This window comes from Ranitomeya variabilis, chromosome 3 (assembly GCF_051348905.1).
Source record: "Ranitomeya variabilis isolate aRanVar5 chromosome 3, aRanVar5.hap1, whole genome shotgun sequence".
Classification (NCBI taxonomy): domain Eukaryota; kingdom Metazoa; phylum Chordata; class Amphibia; order Anura; family Dendrobatidae; genus Ranitomeya; species Ranitomeya variabilis.
Genome location: NC_135234.1, coordinates 641,952,663 through 641,973,917, shown reverse-complemented (window position 1 = coordinate 641,973,917; position 21,255 = coordinate 641,952,663). Strand labels below are relative to the sequence as shown.

The window sequence follows — 21,255 nt, the reverse complement described above, 5'->3', positions numbered from 1 at the left end:
ACTACGTGTACTGTGCGATATACTATGTGGGCTGTGCGATATACTACGTGGGCTGCCCAATGTACTGCGTGGGCTGCGCAATGTACTGCGTGGGCTGCGCAATGTACTGCGTGGGCTGCGCAATGTACTGCGTGAGCTGCGCAATGTACTGCGTGGGCTGTGCAATGTACTGCGTGGGCTGCGCAATATACTACGTGGGCTGTGCTATACACTACGCATACATATTCTAGAATACCCGATGCGTTAGAATCGGGCCACCATCTAGTGTGTATATAACTGTGTGTATGTACAGTATACTGTATGTGTATGTATATATCAAAAAAACACTGGCCCTAGATAAATGGCACTTCCAATATCAATTTAACCAAAACGAACTCATAAGGAAGTCAAACGCCCAATATAAAAATTAAACAAATTGTATTCCAATATAACATAACATTGACATACATATAAGAAGGAACACAGACAAAGGAACTGCCAACACTGGTATGCATCAAAAAATAGCACCTTACAGTATCAATAGATATTAAATATACATAAAAAATACATAGAAGAACCCACTGTGTCATATATGAGCCTACCACTGTGCTATCTAACACAAGTAAGATCAAAAAGGAGCATAAAAAATGCTACTAAATTATAACCATTATACTTAAATATAAATATACAAGCAAAAGTGCTTACCATAAATAATTAATCTAAATGAGTATAGCGACTCAATAAGGATACACATATAGGTGTGGGTTAGATACTCATTCAGACATATATGCCCAGTATAGAATTATCCTGCCTATGTTTGCCAAAGTGCTTTGTGCTATCTAGATCTGCCAAAGTGCCTAGTGCCCCTATAGATGTAATCTATTTGCCTACAAAGTGTCTAGTGCATGCGTGCTTAACAGCCTCACAGCAGTACAAAGTGCTTCAGTGCAAAATATAGTAACGAATATAATATAATATAATAAATATAATATAATATAATATAATATAATATAATATAATATATAATATATAATATATATAATATAAATATAATAACGAAGCAGGGCGTGTCCGAGGGTGAGTATATACCTAATAGGAATATACTCACCCTCGGCTTCGTTCCGGCAGCCTTCCTTCCTAAGAATCAGCCCTTCCAGGACCTACGGTGACGTCACGGTGACATCGCGGCTTGTGATTGGTCGCGCAGCGGTCACATGGGCGGCCGCGCGACCAATCACAAGCCGCAACGTCACCGTGACGTCACCGCGAGGTCCTGGAAGGCTGATTCTAAGGAAGGAAGGTTCCCGGTTAGTACCAGGGCCCGTCAGATGGTAAGTATAGCAATATTTTTTATTTTAATTCTTTATTTTACACTTAAATCTGAATTCCGATACCAATTCCCGATATCTTAAACATATCGGGAATCGGTATCGGAATTCCGATTCCAGATTCAGAAGATCGCCGACTTCATGGCCGACCCCACACAGGGGTCGGGTCGGGTTTCATGAAACCCGACTTTGCCAAAAGTCGGCGACTTCTGAAAATTGCCGACCCGTTTCGCTCAACCCTAGTCACCAGTGATCACTGTATTACCTATACATTATATACAGAGCTCCTGTGTATAATACCACCAGTGATCTCTGTATTACCTCTACACAGACACTGCATACTAAGTACAGATCTCCTGTGTATAATGTCACTTAGGCTGCCGTCACACATTCAGTATTTGGTCAGTATTTTACATCAGTATTTGTAAGCCAAACCCAGGAGTGGGTGATAAATACAGAAGTGGTGCATATGTTTCTATTATACTTTGCCTCTGATTGTTCCACTCCTGGTCTTGGCTTACAAATACTGATGTTAAATACTGACCAAATACTGCTAGTGTGACAGCAGCCTTATGGTGATAGTATTGTGTTTTGTTTTTTTTTTTATTTCTGATCAGTATTGTAGTATTCAGTCACTATGTGGTGGTAATATGTGGTCTGGAAATGGTGTTGTGGTATTTGTCCCTTGTATGTGCTATTTGGTCACCAAGTGGTGGTAATATGTGGTCTTGACATGGTGCGGTGGTATTTGTCCCTTGTATGTAGTATTATTCGGTCACTATGTGGTCTGGTCATGGTGTGGTGGTATTTCTTCCTGTATGTGGTAATATTGGTCTTGGTATAGTGGATTGTGTTGTGTATGGCGGTCATTTGTTCTCTCTGATATTAATTAGGAGAAGATTCTTTATTTCCATTAGAGTTTTAATGCTTTGTACACAGCGGCGGAGATGCACTTACAGGGGTTTCCTGTGGAAAAAAGTAATCACCTCTCCACAGGATAAGTGATAACATATTGATTGGTGGGGGTCTGACTGCTTGGACCCACTCAGCAAAATGTGGAACTTTTTATCCCCATTAGACTGGAGTGGCATGTCCGACTAGATCACTGATCCATTCATTCCCTCAGTGGCTGCACTTGTTTTTTTCTGGAAGCCCCAAAGAGAATGAATGGAGCTGCGGTCAGAAATCCCACCTGCCGCTGCATTTTAAAATAGTGATAAAAGTGTCCTGTCAGGGATAAAACTTCCCCAGTTTCTAATGGTCGGATCTAAGCGATCACCTATCCTGTGGAGCCCATGGATCAGTGATAACTTGTTTTACCAAGAACCACATTAATGTAAACTACCGTAATTATACATCCCAGTTATTGGGGCACACGGTAGATGTGCGGCAGCCGCCGGTGTTTTACAGCTGATGCTCCACTATAATGACAGATATTTGCATATAGCTGTAGGGTGGGCCCCTAGAGTCCATTCCTCTGGTGGGCCCCAGACACCCCAGTCCGACGCTGGTCTTGAGTAAATCATGCAGAGAGAGATCCTGCTGCAGAGCTTTACGCCTTATGTTATTAGACGAGCAGGTGACAATTACTTGAGTTAGGATTTCATCATCTACGTCAGTAAATGCACACCCATGTGCTAGTTCTTTTAGCCGGGTGACATAGGTGTCTATGGATTCTTCTGGAAGCTGCTTAGCAATCCTGAACTTGTATCTTTCATATCTGATGTTTTGTTTAGGGTTGAAGTAGTCAGTGAGAGCTTTGGAGCAGTTGCTGTACGTGACTGTCTCTGCTGCTGGCAATGTGCTGTATATGTCATAGACTCCTGTGCCCGCACAATGCAGGAACACAGCTCTCTTTCTGTTCTCCTCTTTTATATATATTGCTTCCAGAAAATTCACCTGACTGCGCCGCCGCCCTGCTTGTGAATCCCAGCCCCGCAATGTGATTAAATCATAAGTCACTGCGGGGCTGGAATTCACAAGCAGGGCGGCGGCGCATGCGCAGTCAGCTGGGCTGCATATGAGGAAAGACGGCCAGCACTCACTGCGCCTGCACCAGGCAGGGGATAAGAGCGCAGGCGCCGGGTACTTTTGAAAACAGCGGTGAGGAGGAGGCGGCGCCAAGAAGATGTGAGTGACAGCTGTGTGCTGTCTGAAGCAGGGGGGAAACGCCGGCCCACTTGACTGAGGAGCAGGTATTTCGGACAAATAATAAAACTGATTATTTCGGTAGTTACAGCACTCAGAACAAAAAGAGCAGAGCCACCTTGTCAGAATGCAGCATTACTGCTGCACAAGGTGGCTATTTTAGTTTATAATGCCTGGGGGGGGTGACAGGTTCCCTTTAATGAAACTATGCACACACACAAACCTGCACAACTACTCTCTCCCTCGAATCACAACTGTCACTGAGCTGTGCAATGATTACAGCGTGGTGAGCATGGTGACTCCAGTTCTTTTATAACCTTTGATGAGGTAATGTGGCTAGCCAATCACAGTAATGGTTATGGCATTACATGGACTGGTAGGTAATCCCCGCATGTTTATTGGCTATGTAGCATGTGCCAAACATGCGGGGATTCAGGCATTATATCCGAGTACCAGCCAATTTTCACAGAGTGCCGAGCACATCTGAACACCCGGATACACGAGTGATATCCGTGTATCACCGAACATGTTCACTCATCACTAGTCAGCATCATCTTCAGAGACTGGAAGGCCTCTTCTTGCCTCGGGCCCCACTGGATTGCCTGATGCTTGGTCTCCCCCTGCTGTGCCTCTTAATAGCTCAGGTAGTGTTACTGCAGTCTTGTCAAAGTTCTTGATGAACGTTTGGTAGTACCCAGCCATCCCCAGGAACAAACTTGGTTCTCTCATTGTGGTAGGTACTAGCCATTTTTAAACAAAACGGAAAAAAAAAGGCATGAACCGCACCTCCAAAAATCATAAGCTGATCTAAAGCCGCTAGGCAAAAATTTATATAACTGAAAATGAGGTTTTCAGTTTAACATTCTGATCAGACTGTATGAAGCCCACTGCCACGTCATGGCAAACCTCGTAGTGGGTCCTACCGCCCTAACGGAGCGGAGCCGTGCGGCGACCATCGCCACAGCGGCAATGCACCAGCAGGGCGGATGGCCTGTTGCCCTACAGCACCCATGCTGCGAGACTGAGCCCCCATGACTCCAGGCCGTGCCGCACCACCAGCACAAAGCCACGGCAACAATGGCCGCCACACAGCACCAGCACCAAAATGAAAGGAGCACTGAAACTCACCTTCCTCCAGCTCTTCAGTGAGAGCCAAAATGGGCTAGACCCCTTACTTTACAGTCTCCTGCCAATTAAAATCACCTTTGCCAAATGGGAGGAGTGCTGGTCCAAGAAAGACTAAAACATGCTTTGAACAAAAAGGAAAAAAAAAAGGCATGAACCGCACCTCCAAAAATCATAAGTTGAATGTTAAACTGAAAACCTCATATTCAGTTATATAAATTTTTGCCTAGCGGCTTTAGATCAGCTTATTGATGATGTCTGTTGTGAATTAGACTTTTTTGGCTCCCTCTTGTGGTCACTAGTGATATGACTCTGGGATTGTCTTTCCTCAGTTTGGCACCCACCTTGGTCGTTAGTCCAGGGGTGTTGCTATATAAACTTCCTGGTTTCTCAGTCCAGTGCCTGGCATCGTTGTAATCAGTTCCTTTCTGTTTGCTCCTGTCTGCTGGTCTTGGATCTTGCAAAATTAAGCTAAGTCCTGCTTCCTTGTTTTTTTTGGTTATTTGCTTGCTCTTATTTTTTGTCCAGCTTGTACTAAATGTGATTCCTGATTTTGCTGGAAGCTCTAGGGGGCTGGTGTTCTCCCCCCGGGCCGTTAGACGGTTCGGGGGTTCTTGAATATCCAGCGTGGAAATTTTGATAGGGTTTTTGCTGACCATATAAGTCATCTTACTATATTCTGCTATTAGTCAGTGGGCCTCTCTTTGCTAAATACCTAGTTCATTCTTACGTTTGTCTTTTCTCCTTACCTCACCGTTATTATTTGTTGGGGGCTTGTATCCAACTTTTGGGGTCTTTTCTCTGGAGGCAAGAAAGGTCTATCTTTTCCCTTCTAGGGTTAGTTAGTTCTCCGGCTGGCGCGAGAAGTCTAGAACCAACGTAGGCACGTTCCCCGGCTGCTGCTATTTGTGGTGCTAGGATTAGATATATGGTCAGCCCAGTTACCACTGCCCTATGAGCTGGTTTTTTGTGTTTGCAGACTTGGTATGTACTTTTGAGACCCTCTGCCATTGGGGTCATAACAGTATGCCAGGCCAAGGTTGAATGTTTAATGCATTGCAGAAGTGGGATTACAAGAAAGGAAAGTCTGAGTTTTTTTTTTTTTTTCTTTCCTCTCTTTTTTCCTCCCCTTTACCTCTGAGTGGCTTGTGCTTGCTGCAGACATGAATGTCCAGACTTTGATTACAAGTGTGGATCAGCTTGCTGCTCGTGTGCAGGGCATACAAGATTTTGTTACCAGTAGTCCAATGTCTGAACCTAAAATACCTATTCCTGAACTGTTCTCTGGAGACCGATTTAAGTTTAGGAATTTCAGGAATAATTGTAAATTGTTTCTATCTCTGAGACCCCGTTCATCTGGAGACTCAGCTCAGCAAGTAAAAATTGTTATCTCTTTCTTACGGGGCGACCCTCAGGATTGGGCCTTCTCGCTAGCGCCAGGAGATCCGGCATTGGCAAATATTGATGCGTTTTTTCTGGCGATCGGATTGCTTTACGAGGAACCCAATCTTGAAATTCAGGCAGAAAAAGCCTTGCTGGCTATTTCTCAGGGTCAGGATGAAGCTGAAGTGTATTGCCAAAAATTTCGGAAATGGTCCGTGCTTACTCAGTGGAATGAGTGTGCTCTGGCCGCAAATTTCAGAAATGGCCTTTCTGAAGCCATTAAGAATGTGATGGTGGGTTTCTCCATTCCTACAGGTCTTAATGATTCCATGGCGCTGGCTATTCAAATTGACCGGCGTTTGCGGGAGCGCAAAGCCGCGAATCCTCTGGTGGTGTTGTCTGAACAAACACCTGATTTAATGCAATGTGGTAGAATTCAGACTAGAAATGAACGGAAAAATCATAGACGTCAGAATGGGTTGTGTTTTTACTGTGGTGATTCTACACATGTAATATCAGCATGCTCTAAACGCCTAACTAGGGTTGTTAGTCCTGTCGCCATTGGTAATTTGCAACCTAAATTTATTTTGTCTGTGACTTTAATTTGCTCATTGTCCTCCTACCCTGTTATGGCGTTTGTGGATTCAGGTGCTGCCCTGAGTCTTATGGATCTGTCGTTTGCCAAGCACTGTGGTTTTGTTCTTGAGCCGTTGGTAAATCATATCCCTCTTAGAGGTATTGATGCTACGCCATTGGCGGAAAATAAACCGCAGTTTTGGACACAGGTAACCATGTGCATGACTCCTGAACATCGGGAGGTGATTCGTTTTCTTGTTCTGCATAAAATGCATGATTTGGTCGTTTTGGGTCTGCCATGGTTACAGACCCATAATCCAGTCTTGGATTGGAAGGCAATGTCTGTGTCAAGTTGGGGCTGTCAGGGAATTCATGGTGATTCCCCGCCGGTGTCTATTGCTTCCTCTACTCCTTCGGAAGTTCCTGAGTATTTGTCTGATTACCAGGATGTATTCAGCGAGTCCAGGTCCAGTGCTCTTCCTCCTCATAGGGACTTTGACTGCGCTATAGATTTGATTCCAGGTAGTAAATTTCCTAAGGGAAGATTATTTAATCTGTCTGTACCTGAGCATACCGCAATGCGTTCGTATATCAAGGAATCTCTGGAGAAGGGGCATATCCGTCCATCCTCTTCCCCTCTTGGTGCGGGATTCTTTTTTGTGGCCAAGAAGGACGGATCTTTGAGATCTTGTATTGACTATCGGCTTCTGAATAAAATCACTGTTAAATTTCAGTATCCTTTGCCTCTGTTGTCGGACTTGTTTGCCCGGATTAAAGGTGCCAAGTGGTTCACCAAGATAGATCTTCGTGGTGCGTACAACCTTGTGCGCATTAAGCAAGGAGATGAATGGAAAACTGCATTTAATACGCCCGAAGGTCATTTTGAGTACTTGGTGATGCCTTTCGGGCTCTCTAATGCTCCTTCAGTGTTTCAGTCCTTTATGCATGATATTTTCCGGAAGTATCTGGATAAATTTATGATTGTTTATCTGGATGATATTCTGTTTTTTTCTGATGATTGGGACTCCCATGTAGAGCAGGTCAGGATGGTGTTTCAGGTTTTGCGTGAGAATGCTTTGTTTGTTAAGGGCTCAAAGTGTCTCTTTGGAGTACAGAAGGTTCCCTTTTTGGGTTTTATTTTTTCCCCTTCTGCGGTGGAGATGGACCCAGTCAAGGTCCAAGCTATTCATGATTGGACTCAACCCACGTCAGTTAAGAGTCTTCAGAAGTTCTTGGGTTTTGCTAACTTCTACCGTCGTTTTATCGCTAATTTTTCTAGCGTTGTTAAACCTTTGACGGATATGACCAAGAAAGGTTCTGATGTTGCTAACTGGGCTCCTGCAGCCGTGGAAGCCTTTCAAGATTTGAAGCGCCGGTTTACTTCGGCGCCTGTTTTGTGCCAGCCTGATGTCTCACTTCCCTTTCAGGTTGAAGTGGATGCTTCTGAGATTGGGGCAGGGGCCGTTTTGTCGCAGAGAGGCCCTGGTTGCTCTGTAATGAGACCATGTGCTTTTTTCTCTAGGAAGTTTTCGCCTGCTGAGCGGAATTATGATGTTGGCAATCGGGAGTTGTTAGCCATGAAGTGGGCATTTGAGGAGTGGCGTCATTGGCTCGAGGGTGCTAAGCATCGTGTGGTGGTCTTGACTGATCACAAAAATCTGATGTATCTCGAGTCTGCTAAACGCCTGAATCCTAGACAGGCCCGCTGGTCATTGTTTTTCTCCCGTTTTGACTTTGTGGTCTCGTATTTACCAGGTTCAAAGAATGTGAAGGCTGATGCTCTTTCAAGTAGCTTTGTGCCTGACTCTCCTGGAGTCGCAGAACCAGTTGGTATTCTCAAAGAGGGAGTTATCCTGTCAGCCATTTCTCCGGATTTGCGACGTGTGTTGCAGAGATTTCAGGCTGGTAGACCTGACTCTTGTCCACCTGACAGACTGTTTGTTCCTGATAAGTGGACCAGCAGAGTCATTTCCGAGGTTCATTCCTTGGTGTTGGCAGGGCATCCGGGAATTTTTGGCACCAGAGATCTGGTGGCTAGGTCCTTTTGGTGGCCTTCCTTGTCACGGGATGTGCGGTCATTTGTGCAGTCCTGTGGGACTTGTGCTCGAGCTAAGCCTTGCTGTTCTCATGCCAGCGGGTTGCTCTTGCCCTTGTCTGTCCTGAAGAGGCCTTGGACACACATTTCCATGGATTTCATTTCAGATCTTCCGGTGTCTCAGGGCATGTCTGTCATCTGGGTGGTATGTGATCGCTTTTCCAAGATGGTCCATTTGGTATCTTTGCCTAAGCTGCCTTCCTCTTCCGATCTGGTTCCTTTGTTCTTTCAGAATGTGGTTCGTTTACACGGCATTCCTGAGAATATTGTGTCTGACAGAGGATCCCAGTTTGTTTCCAGGTTCTGGCGATCCTTTTGTGCTAAGATGGGCATTGATTTGTCGTTTTCGTCTGCCTTTCATCCTCAGACTAATGGACAAACGGAGCGAACTAATCAGACTCTGGAGGCTTATTTGAGGTGTTTTGTTTCTGCAGATCAGGATGATTGGGTGACCTTCTTGCCGTTGGCTGAGTTTGCCCTTAATAATCGGGCTAGTTCCGCTACTTTGGTTTCGCCATTTTTTTGCAACTCTGGTTTCCATCCTCGTTTTTCCTCGGGACATGTGGAGCCTTCTGACTGTCCTGGGGTAGATTCCGTGGTGGATAGGTTGCAGCGGATCTGGAATCATGTGGTGGACAACTTAAAGTTGTCACAGGAGAAGGCTCAGCATTTTGCCAACCGCCGCCGCGGTGTGGGTCCCCGACTTCGTGTTGGGGATTTGGTATGGCTGTCTTCTCGATTTGTTCCTATGAAGGTCTCCTCTCCTAAATTTAAGCCTCGCTTCATCAGTCCTTACAAGATATTGGAAATCCTTAATCCTGTGTCCTTTCGCTTGGATCTTCCGGTGTCGTTTGCCATTCACAACGTGTTCCATAGGTCTTTGTTGCGGCGGTACGTTGTACCTGTGGTTCCTTCTGTTGAGCCTCCTGCTCCGGTGTTGGTTGAGGGCGAGTTGGAGTACGTGGTGGAGAAGATCTTGGATTTTCGTCTCTCCAGGCGGAGGCTTCAGTATCTGGTCAAGTGGAAGGGCTATGGTCAGGAGGATAATTCCTGGGTGGTTGCCTCTGATGTGCATGCGGCCGATTTAGTTCGTGCCTTTCACGCTGCTCATCCTGATCGCCCTGGTGGTCTTGGTGAGGGTTCGGTGACCCCTCCTTAAAGGGGGGGTACTGTTGTGAATTAGACTTTTTTGGCTCCCTCTTGTGGTCACTAGTGATATGACTCTGGGATTGTCTTTCCTCAGTTTGGCACCCACCTGGGTCGTTAGTCCAGGGGTGTTGCTATATAAACTTCCTGGTTTCTCAGTCCAGTGCCTGGCATCATTGTAATCAGTTCCTTTCTGTTTGCTCCTGTCTGCTGGTCTTGGATCTTGCAAAATTAAGCTAAGTCCTGCTTCCTTGTTTTTTTGGTTATTTGCTTGCTCTTATTTTTTGTCCAGCTTGTACTAAATGTGATTCCTGATTTTGCTGGAAGCTCTAGGGGGCTGGTGTTCTCCCCCCGGGCCGTTAGACGGTTCGGGGGTTCTTGAATATCCAGCGTGGAAATTTTGATAGGGTTTTTGCTGACCATATAAGTCATCTTACTATATTCTGCTATTAGTCAGTGGGCTTCTCTTTGCTAAATGCCTAGTTCATTCTTACGTTTGTCTTTTCTCCTTACCTCACCGTTATTATTTGTTGGGGGCTTGTATCCAACTTTTGGGGTCTTTTCTCTGGAGGCAAGAAAGGTCTATCTTTTCCCTTCTAGGGTTAGTTAGTTCTCCGGCTGGCGCGAGACGTCTAGAACCAACGTAGGCACGTTCCCCGGCTGCTGCTATTTGTGGTGCTAGGATTAGATATATGGTCAGCCCAGTTACCACTGCCCTATGAGCTGGTTTTTTGTGTTTGCAGACTTGGTATGTACTTTTGAGACCCTCTGCCATTGGGGTCATAACAGATGTCTTGATGATTGATGTCTGCCGCTGTGGACCGGAGGCACGAGTGAGCTGGGCAGTCACTTCCAGCTCTGATGTATGGTACAGGGTTCAGTCTGAGGTGGCGCAGCAGATGGGACTGGGACCAGCCAGTGTGATAAAGACCCAGAGAGCACTGATTGACTTTGTTAAAAGGACTTGCGGTCTAGTAGGAAGGATCGGAGACCAGCATTAGGGACTGTATTTAAGAGAGAAACCTGACATTGACTCATTGGTGACTGTGAATACTGCTGACAGCAGAAGTCATCAGATAGCATTAAAAGGTAGCCATAAGAGTTACAGAGAAGGAAATAATTATTTGATTCCTTGCCGATTTTGTAAGTTTGCCCACTGACAAAGACATGAAAAGTCTATAATTTTAAGGGTAGGTTAGCTTTTAACATTGAGAGATAGAATATCAAAAATAAAAACCAGAAAAAGACACTGTCTAAATTATATTATATAAGTTTATTTGCATAAAATTATATATATAAATTTATTGCAATTTATTTGCATTTTGCAGTGAGAACTAAGTATTTGATCCCCTACCAACCATTAAAAGTTCTGGCTCCTACAGGCCAGTTAGATGCTCCTAATCATCTCAAGACCTGCATTAAAGACAGCTGTCTTACATAGCCACCTTTATAAAAGACTCCTGTCCACCGACTTAATTAATCAGTGAGACTCTAACCTCTACAACATGGGCAAGACCAAAGAGCTTTATAAAAATGTCAGGGACAAGAACATAGACCTGCACAAAGCAGGAATGGGCTACAAAACCACAAGTAAGATACTGGGTGAGAAGGAGACAACTGTTGGTGCAATACTAAGAAAATGGAAGAAATAAAAAAATGACTGTCAATCGACATCGATCTGGCCCACCATGCAAAACTCACCTCATCGGGTATCCTTCATCATGAGGAAGGTGAGACATCAGCCTAAAACTACACGGGGGAACTTGTTAAGTATCTCAGGGCAGCTTTGACCACAGTCACCAAGAAAGCCATTGGTAACACATTACTCCGTAAAGGTTTAAAATTCTGCAGTGCCCGCAAGGTCCCCCTGCTCAAGAAGGCACATGGGAAGTTTGCTAATGAATACCTGGATGATTCTGTTAGTGATTGGGAGAAGGTGCTGTGGTCAGATGAGAAAAAAATTGAGCTCTTTGGCATTAACTCATCTAGCCGTGTTTGGAGGAAGTGAAATGATGCCTATGACCCAAAGAACACCGTCCTCGCTATCAAGCATGGAGGTAGAAACATTATGTTTTGGGGTGTTTCTCTGCTGAGGGCACAGGACTACTTCACTGCATCAGTAGGAAAATGGATGTACCATAAAATCCTGAGTGACAACTTCCTTCCCTCCACCAGGAAATTAAAAATGGGTCTTGGCTGGGTCTTTCAGCAAGACAATGACCCAAAACATACAGCCAAGGCAAAAAAGGACAGGCTCAAAAAGAAGCACATTAAGGTCATGGAATGGCCTAGCCAGTCACCAGATCTTAATCCCATAGAAAACTTATGGAGGGAGTTGAAGCTCCGAGTTTCCAAGCGACAGCCTTAAAATCTTTATAATTTAGAGATGTTCTCCAAAGAGGAGTGGACCAAAATTCCTCCTGACATGTGCACAAACCTCATCATCCACTACAAAAAATGTTTGACTGTTGTGCTTGCTAACAAGGGTTTTGCCACCAAGTATTAAGTCTTGTTTGCAAGAAGGATCAAATACTTACTTCTCACTGCAAACTGCAAATAAATGTATATAATTCAGATAGTGTGATTTTCAGGATTTTATTTTTTATATTATATCTCTCAATGTTAAAAATTAACCTACCCTTAAAATTATAGACTGCTCATGTCTTTGTCAGTGGGCAAACTTACAAAATCAGCAAGGGCTCAAATAATTATTTCCTTCACTGTATATTTTGTTTAACCCCTTCACACCGCAGCCAATTTCTGTTTTCACATTTCCATTTTTTCCTCTCCTTCTTCACAGAGCCATAATCTTTATTTTTATATCCACATCACATGGACATATGAGGGGCAGACTGTACTCACTATGCTGGTACGGGCTCATCTGTCATTGGAAGGAGTAGAAGTACAAATTGAACCCACAGAGGGGCAGGAAATCAAAACAGGATTGCTGGTCGCTCACACCCTAGCCACCATCTGTCAAGGGCATGAACCTGTGGGCTATATCAGCCTAAGTGGAACAAGCCTGCAGTTGACTACCTGGGAGGAAGTAACCCAAGTGTATGTGATGCCAAAAGATCTCACCACTGTCAATTACAGTGAGCTGACTCCTGTGAAAGGAGTCCAATGGAGTCAGTATCTCTCAACATCAAGGGGAATAAGGGTGAAGTCCAGACCGGCCGTGATCTCTCGGAACAAATAGAAGCAAAACTCACAGAATTCACCACCGGGCAAGAGGACCAGGTTGAGAAGCTATTACAACAGTATCAAGGGATGTTTGATCAATACGATGACGACATCAGGTGCACAGATGCAGTGAAGTAGTCCTGTGCCCTCAGCAGAGAAACACCCCAAAACATAATGTTTCTACCTCCATGCTTGATAGTGGGGATGATGTTCTTTGGGTCATAGGCATCATTTCACTTCCTCCAAACACGGTGAGATGAGTTAATGCCAAAGAGCTCAATTTTTTTCTCATCTGACCACAGCACCTTCTCCCAATCACTAACAGAATCATCCAGGTATTCATTAGCAAACTTCCCATGTGTCTTCTTGAGCAGGGGGACCTTGCGGGCACTGCAGAATTTTAAACCTTTACGGAGTAATGTGTTACCAATGGCTTTCTTGGTGACTGTGGTCAAAGCTGCCCTGAGATCATTAACAAGTTCCCCCATGTAGTTTTAGGCTGATGTCTCACCTTCCTCATGATGAAGGATACCCGATGAGGTGAGTTTTGCATGGTGCCCCAGATCGATGTCAATTGACAGTCATTTTTTTATTTCTTCCATTTTCTTAGTATTGCACCAACAGTTGTCTCCTTCTCACCCAGTATCTTACTTGTGGTTTTGTAGCCCATTCCTGCTTTGTGCAGGTCTATGTTCTTGTCCCTGACATTTTTATAAAGCTCTTTGGTCTTGCCCATGTTGTAGAGGTTAGAGTCTGACTGATTAATTAAGTCGGTGGACAGGAGACTTTTATAAAGCTGTCTTTAATGCAGGTTTTGAGATGATTAGGAGCATCTAACTGGCCTGTAGGAGCCAGAACTTTTAACCCCTTAATCCCATATGACGTACTATCCCGTCAAGGTGACCTGGGACTTAATTCCCAGTGACGGGATAGTACGTCATAGCCGATCGGCCGCGCTCACGGGGGGAGCGCGGCCGATCGCGGCCGGGTGTCAGCTGCCTATCGCAGCTGACATCCGGCACTATGTGCCAGGAGCGGTCACGGACCGCCCCCGGCACATTAACCCCCGGCACACAGCGATCAAACATGATCGCGGTGTACCGGCGGTACAGGGAAGCATCGCGCAGGGAGGGGGCTCCCTGCGTGCTTCCCTGAGACGATCGGTACAAGGGAATGTACTCACCTTGTACCGAGCGTCTCCTCCCTGCAGGCCCCGGATCCAAAATGGCCGCGGGGCTGCATCCAGGTCCTGCAGGGAGTACTTCCGGGTCCGGAGCAGGCTGCAGATGAAAGCTGAAGCCTGCAGCGATGTGAGTGAGAGCGCCGATCTGATAGAATGCTGTGCACACTATCAGATCGGCGATCTGTGATGTCCCCCCCTGGGACAAAGTAAAAAAGTAAAAAAAAAATATTTTCCACATGTGTAAAAAAAAAAAAAAAAAAAATTCCTAAATAAAGAAGAAAAAAAATAAATAAAAGTACACATATTTAGTATTGCCGCGTCCGTAACGACCCAACCTATAAAACTGTCCCACTAGTTAACCCCTTCAGTGAACACCGTAAGAAAAAAAAAAAAGCGAGCCAAAAAACAACGCTTTATTATCATACCGCCGAACAAAAAGTGAAATAACACGCGATCAAAAAGATGGATATAAATAACCATGGTACCGCTGAAAACGTCATCTTGTCCCGCAAAAAACGAGCCACAATATAGCATCATAACCAAAAAAATAAAAAAGTTATAGTCCTCAGAATAAAGTGATGCCAAAATAATTATTTTTTCTATAAAATAGTTTTTATCGTATAAAAGCGCCAAAACATAAAAAAATTATATAAATGAGATATCGCTGTAATCGTACTGACCCGACGAATAAAACTGCTTTATCAATTTTACCAAACGTGGAACGGTATAAACGCCTCCCCCAAAAGAAATTCATGAATAGCTGGTTTTTGGTCATTCTGCCTCACAAAAATCGGAATTAAAAGTGATCAAAAACTGTCACATGTCCGAAAATGTTACCAATAACCGAAAATGTTACCAATAAAAATGCCAACTCGTCCCGCAAAAAACAAGACCACACATGACTCTGTGGACCAAAATACGGAAAAATTATAGGTCTCAAAATATGGAGACGCAAAAACTTTTTTGCTATAAAAAGCGTCTTTTAGTGTGTGACAGCTGCCAATCATAAAAATCCGATATAAAAAATGCTATAAAAGTAAATCAAACCCCCCTTCATCACCCCCTTAGTTAGCGAAAAATAATAAAATTAAAAAAATGTATTTATTGCCATTTTCCCATTAGGGCTAGGGTTAGGGTTAGGGTTAGGGTTAGGGCTAGGGTTAGGGCTAGGGTTAGGGCTAGGGTTAGGGTTAGGGCTAGGGTTAGGGTTAGGGCTAGGGTTAGGGCTAGGGTTAGGGCTAGGGTTAGGGTTAGGGTTGGAGCTAAAGTTAGGGTGGGGCTAAAGTTAGGGATAGGGTTGGGGATAAAGTTAGGGTTGGGGATAAAGTTAGGGTTAGGGTTTGGATTACATTTACGGTTGGGATTAGGGTTGAGATTAGAATTAGGGGTGTGTCAGGGTTAGGGGTGTGGTTAGGGTTACAGTTGGGATTAGGGCTAGGGGTGTGTTTGGATTAGTTTCAGGTAGAATTGGGGAGTTTCCACTGTTTAGGCACACCAGGGGCTCTCCAAACGCGACATGGCGTCCGATCTCAATTCCAGACAATTCTGCGTTGAAAAAATAAAACAGTGCTCCTTCCCTTCCGAGCTCTCCCGTGCGCCCAAACAGGGGTTTACCCCAACATATGGGGCATCAGCGTACTCGGGACAAATTGGACAACAACTTTTGGGGTCCAAGTTCTCTTGTTATCTCTGGGAAAATAAAAATTTGGGGGGCTAAAAATCATTTTTGTGGGAAAAAAAGGATTTTTTATTTTCACAGCACTGCGTTGTAAACTGTAGTGAAACACTTGGGGGTTCAAAGTTCTCACAACACATCTAGATAAGTTCCTTGGGAGGTCTAGTTTCCAATATGGGGTCACTTATGGGGGGTTTATACTGTTTGGGTACATCAGGGGCTCTGCAAATGCAACATGACGCCTGCAGACCAATCCATCTAAGTCTGCATTCCAAATGGCGCTCCTTCCCTTCCGAGCTCTGCCATGCGCCCAAACAGTGGTTCCCCCCACATATGGGGTATCAGCGTACTCAGGACAAATTGGACAACAACTTTTGGGGTCCAATTTATCCTGTTACCCTTGTGAAAATATAAAACTGGGGGCTAAAAAATCATTTTTCTGAAAAAAAAAGCATTTTTAGTTTCACGGCTCTGCGTTATAAACTGTAGTGAAACACTTGGGGGTTCAAAGCTCTCAAAACACATCTAGATAAGTTCCTCAGGAGGTCTAGTTTCCAATATGGGGTCACTTGTGGGGGGTTGTACTGTTTAAGTACATCAGGGGCTCTGCAAATGCAACGTGACGCCTGCAGACCAATCCATCTAAGTCTGCATTCCAAATGGCGCTCCTTCCCTTCCGAGCTCTGCCATGCACCCAAACAGTGGTTCCCCCCACATATGGGGTATCAGCGTACTCAGGACAAATTGGACAACAACTTTTGGGGTCCAATTTATCCTGTTACCCTTGTGAAAATATAAAACTGGGGGCTAAAAAATCATTTTTCTGAAAATTTTTTATTTTTTTATTTTCACGGCTCTGCGTTATAAACTGTAGTGAAACACTTGGGGGTTCAAAGCTCTCAAAACACATCAAGATAAGTTCCTTAGGGGGTCTACTTTCCAAAATGGTGTCACTTGTGGGAGGCTTTAATGTTTAGGCACATCAGGGGCTCTCAAAACGCGACATGGTGTCCCATCTAAATTCCAGTCAATTTTGCATTGAAAAGTCAAATGGCGCTCCTTCCCTTCCGAGCTCTGCTATGCGCCCAAACAGTGGTTTACCCCCACATATGGGGCATCGTTGTACTCAGGACAAATTGAAAAACAACTTTTGTGGTCTAATTTCTTCTCTTACCCTTGGGAAAATAAAAAATTGGGGGTGAAAAATCATTTTTGTGAAAAAATATGATTTTTTATTTTTACGGCTCTGCATTATAAACTTCTGTGAAGCACTTGTTGGGTCAAAGTGCTCACCACACATCTAGATAAGTTCCTTAAGGGGTCTACTTTCCAAAATGGTGTCATTTGTGGGGGGTTTCAATGTTTAGGCACATCAGGGGCTCTCCAAACGCAACATGGCGTCCCATCTCAATTCCAGTCAATTTTGCATTGAAAAGTCAAATGGCGCTCCTTTCCTTCCGAGCTCTGCCATGCACCCAAACAATGGTTTACACCCACATATGGGTTTTCAGCGTACTCAGGACAAATTGCAGAACAATTCTTGGGGTCCAATTTCTTCTCTTACCCCTGGGAAAATAAAAAAATTGGGGGCGAAAAGATCATTTTTGTGAAAAAATATGATTTTTTATTTTTACGGCTCTGCATTATAAACTTCTGTGAAGCACTTGGTGGGTCAAAGTGCTCACCACACATCTAGATAAGTTCCTTAAGGGGTCTACTTTCCAAAATGGTGTCACTTGTGGGGGGTTTCAATGTTTAGGCATATCAGGGCCTCTCCAAACGCAACATGGCATCCCATCTCAATTCCAGTCAATTTTGCATTGAAAAGTCAAATGGCGCTCCTTCGCTTCCGAGCTCTGTCATGTTCCCAAAAAGTGGTTTACCCCCACATATGGGGTATCGGCATACTCAGGACAAATTGTACAACATCTTTTGGGGTCCATTTTCTCCTGTTACCCTTGGTAAAATAAAACAAATTGGAGCTGAAGTAAATTTTGTGTGAAAAAAAGTTAAATGTTCATTTTTATTTAAACATTCCAAAAATTCCTGTGAAACACCTGAAGGGTTAATAAACTTCTTGAATGTGGTTTTGAGCACCTTGAGGGGTGCAGTTTTTAGTACGGTGTCACACTTGGTTATTTTCTATCATATAGACCCCTCAAAATGACTTCAAATGAGATGTGGTCCCTAAAAAAAAATGGTGTTGTAAAAATGAGAAATTGCTGGTCAACTTTTAACCCTTATAAATCCCTAACAAAAAAAAATTTTGGTTCCAAAATTGTGCTGATGTAAAGTAGACATGTGGGAAATGTTACTTATTAAGTATTTTGTGTGACATATCTCTGTGATTTAAGGGCATAAAAATTCAAAGTTGGAAAATTGTGAAATTTTCAAAATTTTTGCCAAATTTCCATTTTTTTTACAAATAAACACAAGTTATATCGAATAAATTTTACCAGTAGCATGAAGTACAATATCTCACGAGAAAACAGTGTCAGAATCGCCAAGATCCGTTGAAGCGTTCCAGAGTTATAACCTCATAAAGGGACAGTGGTCAGAATTGTAAAAATTGTCCCGGTCATTAACGTGCAAACCACCCTTGGGGCTTAAGGGGTTAATGGTTGGTAGGGGATCAAATACTAAGTTCTCACTGCAAAATGCAAATAAATTGCAATAAATTTATATATATAATTTTATGCAAATAAACTTATATAATATAATTTAGACAGTGTCTTTTTCTGGTTTTTATTTTTGATATTCTATCTCTCAATGTTAAAAGCTAACCTACCCTTAAAATTATAGACTTTTCATGTCTTTGTCAGTGGGCAAACTTACAAAATCGGCAAGGGATCAAATAATTATTTCCTTCTCTGTAACTCTTATGGCTACCTCTTAATGCTATCTGATGACTTCTGCTGTCAGCAGTATTCACAGTCACCAATGAGTCAATGTCAGGTTTCTCTCTTAAATCCAGTCCCTAACGCTGGTCTCCGATTCTTCCTACTAGACCGCAAGTCCTTTTAACAAAGTCAATCAGTGCTCTCTGGGTCTTTATCACACTGGCTGGTCCCAGTCCCATCTGCTGCACCACCTCAGACTGAACCCTGTACCATACATCAGAGCTGGAAGTGACTGCCCAGCTCACTCGTGCCTCCGGTCCACAGCGGCAGACATCAATCAGGGTCCTCACTGGGTCTTCAGTGCTTGACCACCGAATGTCATCTATCGGGCCTTGACTGGCGTAGTTTGGTTCACACACCTTAACTGTCGTGGAACTGACTCTTAGGTCTTGATCGGCGTCGTTTGGTTCACAGATCTTTACCAGCATCATCTGAACTTTGCTCACAAGCACACAACAACTTGCTGGTTCAGCTCTCCTGGTACGCTCCGGTGTCTTGGCCTCAACGACCCCCTCTGCACCCATCCCACTCATCTCACTGTTTGTCGCCAAATCTCTTCCCACCTTGCCATGCCAGCTTCTTATATTGGGGGACTGCACTACATAGGTCACCTGACCAGGTGCTATTCTAGATTCTTCCTTCTCAAAACTCTCCCATTTCTGGTTGCTTCAACCGGGTCCTGCTTGGTTAGCAGGTGGCAGTTTTCAGACACACATGCAACACAGTGCAGGTGAATCTCATCTTCTACGGCACACCCTTTTACACATATACCACACTATGTTAACCATCGAGAGAGCAGTATGGCAATGTAAACTTTGCATTAGTCTTCCGTGGATGGTTGGTGTTTGTGAGGTGGGTATTGCTTGTTTGGTGAGAATTGCAGCTTGATTACCCAGTTAGATATTCGATCCTGTATGGTAAGTCATCATGTTGGATTTCGGCCAAAAAACTGAAAAAAAACCCTATATGGATGTACAATAGGGTGTATGGTAATGTATTTTTTTTCTACAGATATAATTGTCTTCTTGGATAGAAATAGACTAATATTTTCACTCATTTATCTACAGGTATCAATAGTCTAAAGCATTGTCTTGGTATGGGATTTCCCAGATTATACGAAGCTACAAATTGTATGGAGCATGCTTTGACCGCTGTGCACCCTTGGACAAGATATTCTCCTGGCTCGGACTCCAAGTTCTACTATGTCCCTTTATCATACCTCCCTACAGTGTTATCTGACTATTTGCTCTGTCGCTGTGTCCCTAAACCGGCCCACAAATACATACTGACCGAATGAAGCATAACCATGTATGGTTGATTAAAAAAATAATTTGTGGTAATGCCAATAGTTAATTAAAAAAATAATTTGTGGTAGTGCCAATACTTTTGTGATCACAAACTGAGAATTGATCATACATATTTTCGAAACATACATCTAGAAAAGTATAACATGGATTTTTCATTGACACTTCATTTCTTATTCATGAAACTGGTGCAGCCAATTATTTGTTCTAAACAGTGATGCTTGCATGCATGTAACATTGCTGAGACTAGTAATTGGCTACAGCTGTAACGTCAATACTGTAGGACTGGCTGGGACCTCCAGAATGGTGCACCTGGAGTTGAGAGGGTTTGATTAAGTGAGCAATGTTTTTTTTAAGAGAATCTGTGAGTATAATTTTATGATATAAATTAAAGACATGGCTGTAAAGGCGCTGTAGTACAGATTAAATTGATACCTTTAGTGAATGGAGTTTGTTGTTCTTTTTTAATCACCCTTTGCGATTTTGTGCTAATTATATTTCGGTGCCCTGGGGATGGACTGTGCACTGGGTTTTTCTCCTTCCTGCCTGTGATTTCCCAGCGCCTTCGCCTGCACCCGGTTTTACAATGACCTGCCTCCTTTGTTTGAAATCTATTCCAGGGATCTGTCACTCCAAGGCTGGAGGCAGGTAGAAGGATCAGGGAATATGCAAGAACAAAAATGCATAAAAGTGTTTAGCATTGAAAAAGCCACCATCTAGTGATCCATGATAAAGGCAGAGCTAGACAGCAAAAAAAAAAATGGATAGGGTTGTTTCTGAATATTAAAATGGAAATCAAAAACAATTACCGTATATACTCAAGTATAAGCCGAGATTTTCAGCCCATTTTTTTAGGCTGAAAGTGCCCCTCTCGCCTTATACTGGAGTCATTATCTCCGGGGGTCGGCGGGGGAGGGAGAGCGGCGGCTGTGACATACTCACCTGCTCCTGGCGAGGTCCCTGCATCTCCGGTCTCCGGGCGCTGACAGCTTCTTCCAGCGTTGAGCGGTCTCATGGTACCGATCATTACAGTAATGAATATGGACCCGACTCCACTCCCATAGGGGTGGAGCCGCATATTCATTACTGTAATGAGCGGTAACGGTGACTTCTCAATGCTGGAAGAAGCTGTCAGTGCCCGGAGACCGGAGATGCAGGGACCGCGCCAGGAGCAGGTGAGTATAATGGCGAGGGGGAGCACTGCACGATATTCACCTCTCCTCGCTCCGG

At 43.9% G+C, this 21,255-nt stretch overlaps 1 protein-coding gene across 2 annotated transcripts in view; it reads left to right on the top strand.

The window, feature by feature from the left end:
* LOC143816811 (17-beta-hydroxysteroid dehydrogenase type 6-like) overlaps positions 1-20,470 on the top strand; it is a 418,991-nt gene extending 398,521 nt beyond the window's left edge. For both annotated transcript variants that reach the window (XM_077297671.1, XM_077297672.1), the window contains one exon: positions 19,789-20,470. In XM_077297671.1, coding sequence (XP_077153786.1) covers positions 19,789-20,018 — 230 coding nt within the window. In that variant the 3' untranslated portion in view covers positions 20,019-20,470. The remainder of the gene's footprint in view (positions 1-19,788) is intronic.
* Positions 20,471-21,255: the final 785 nt, after the last annotated feature.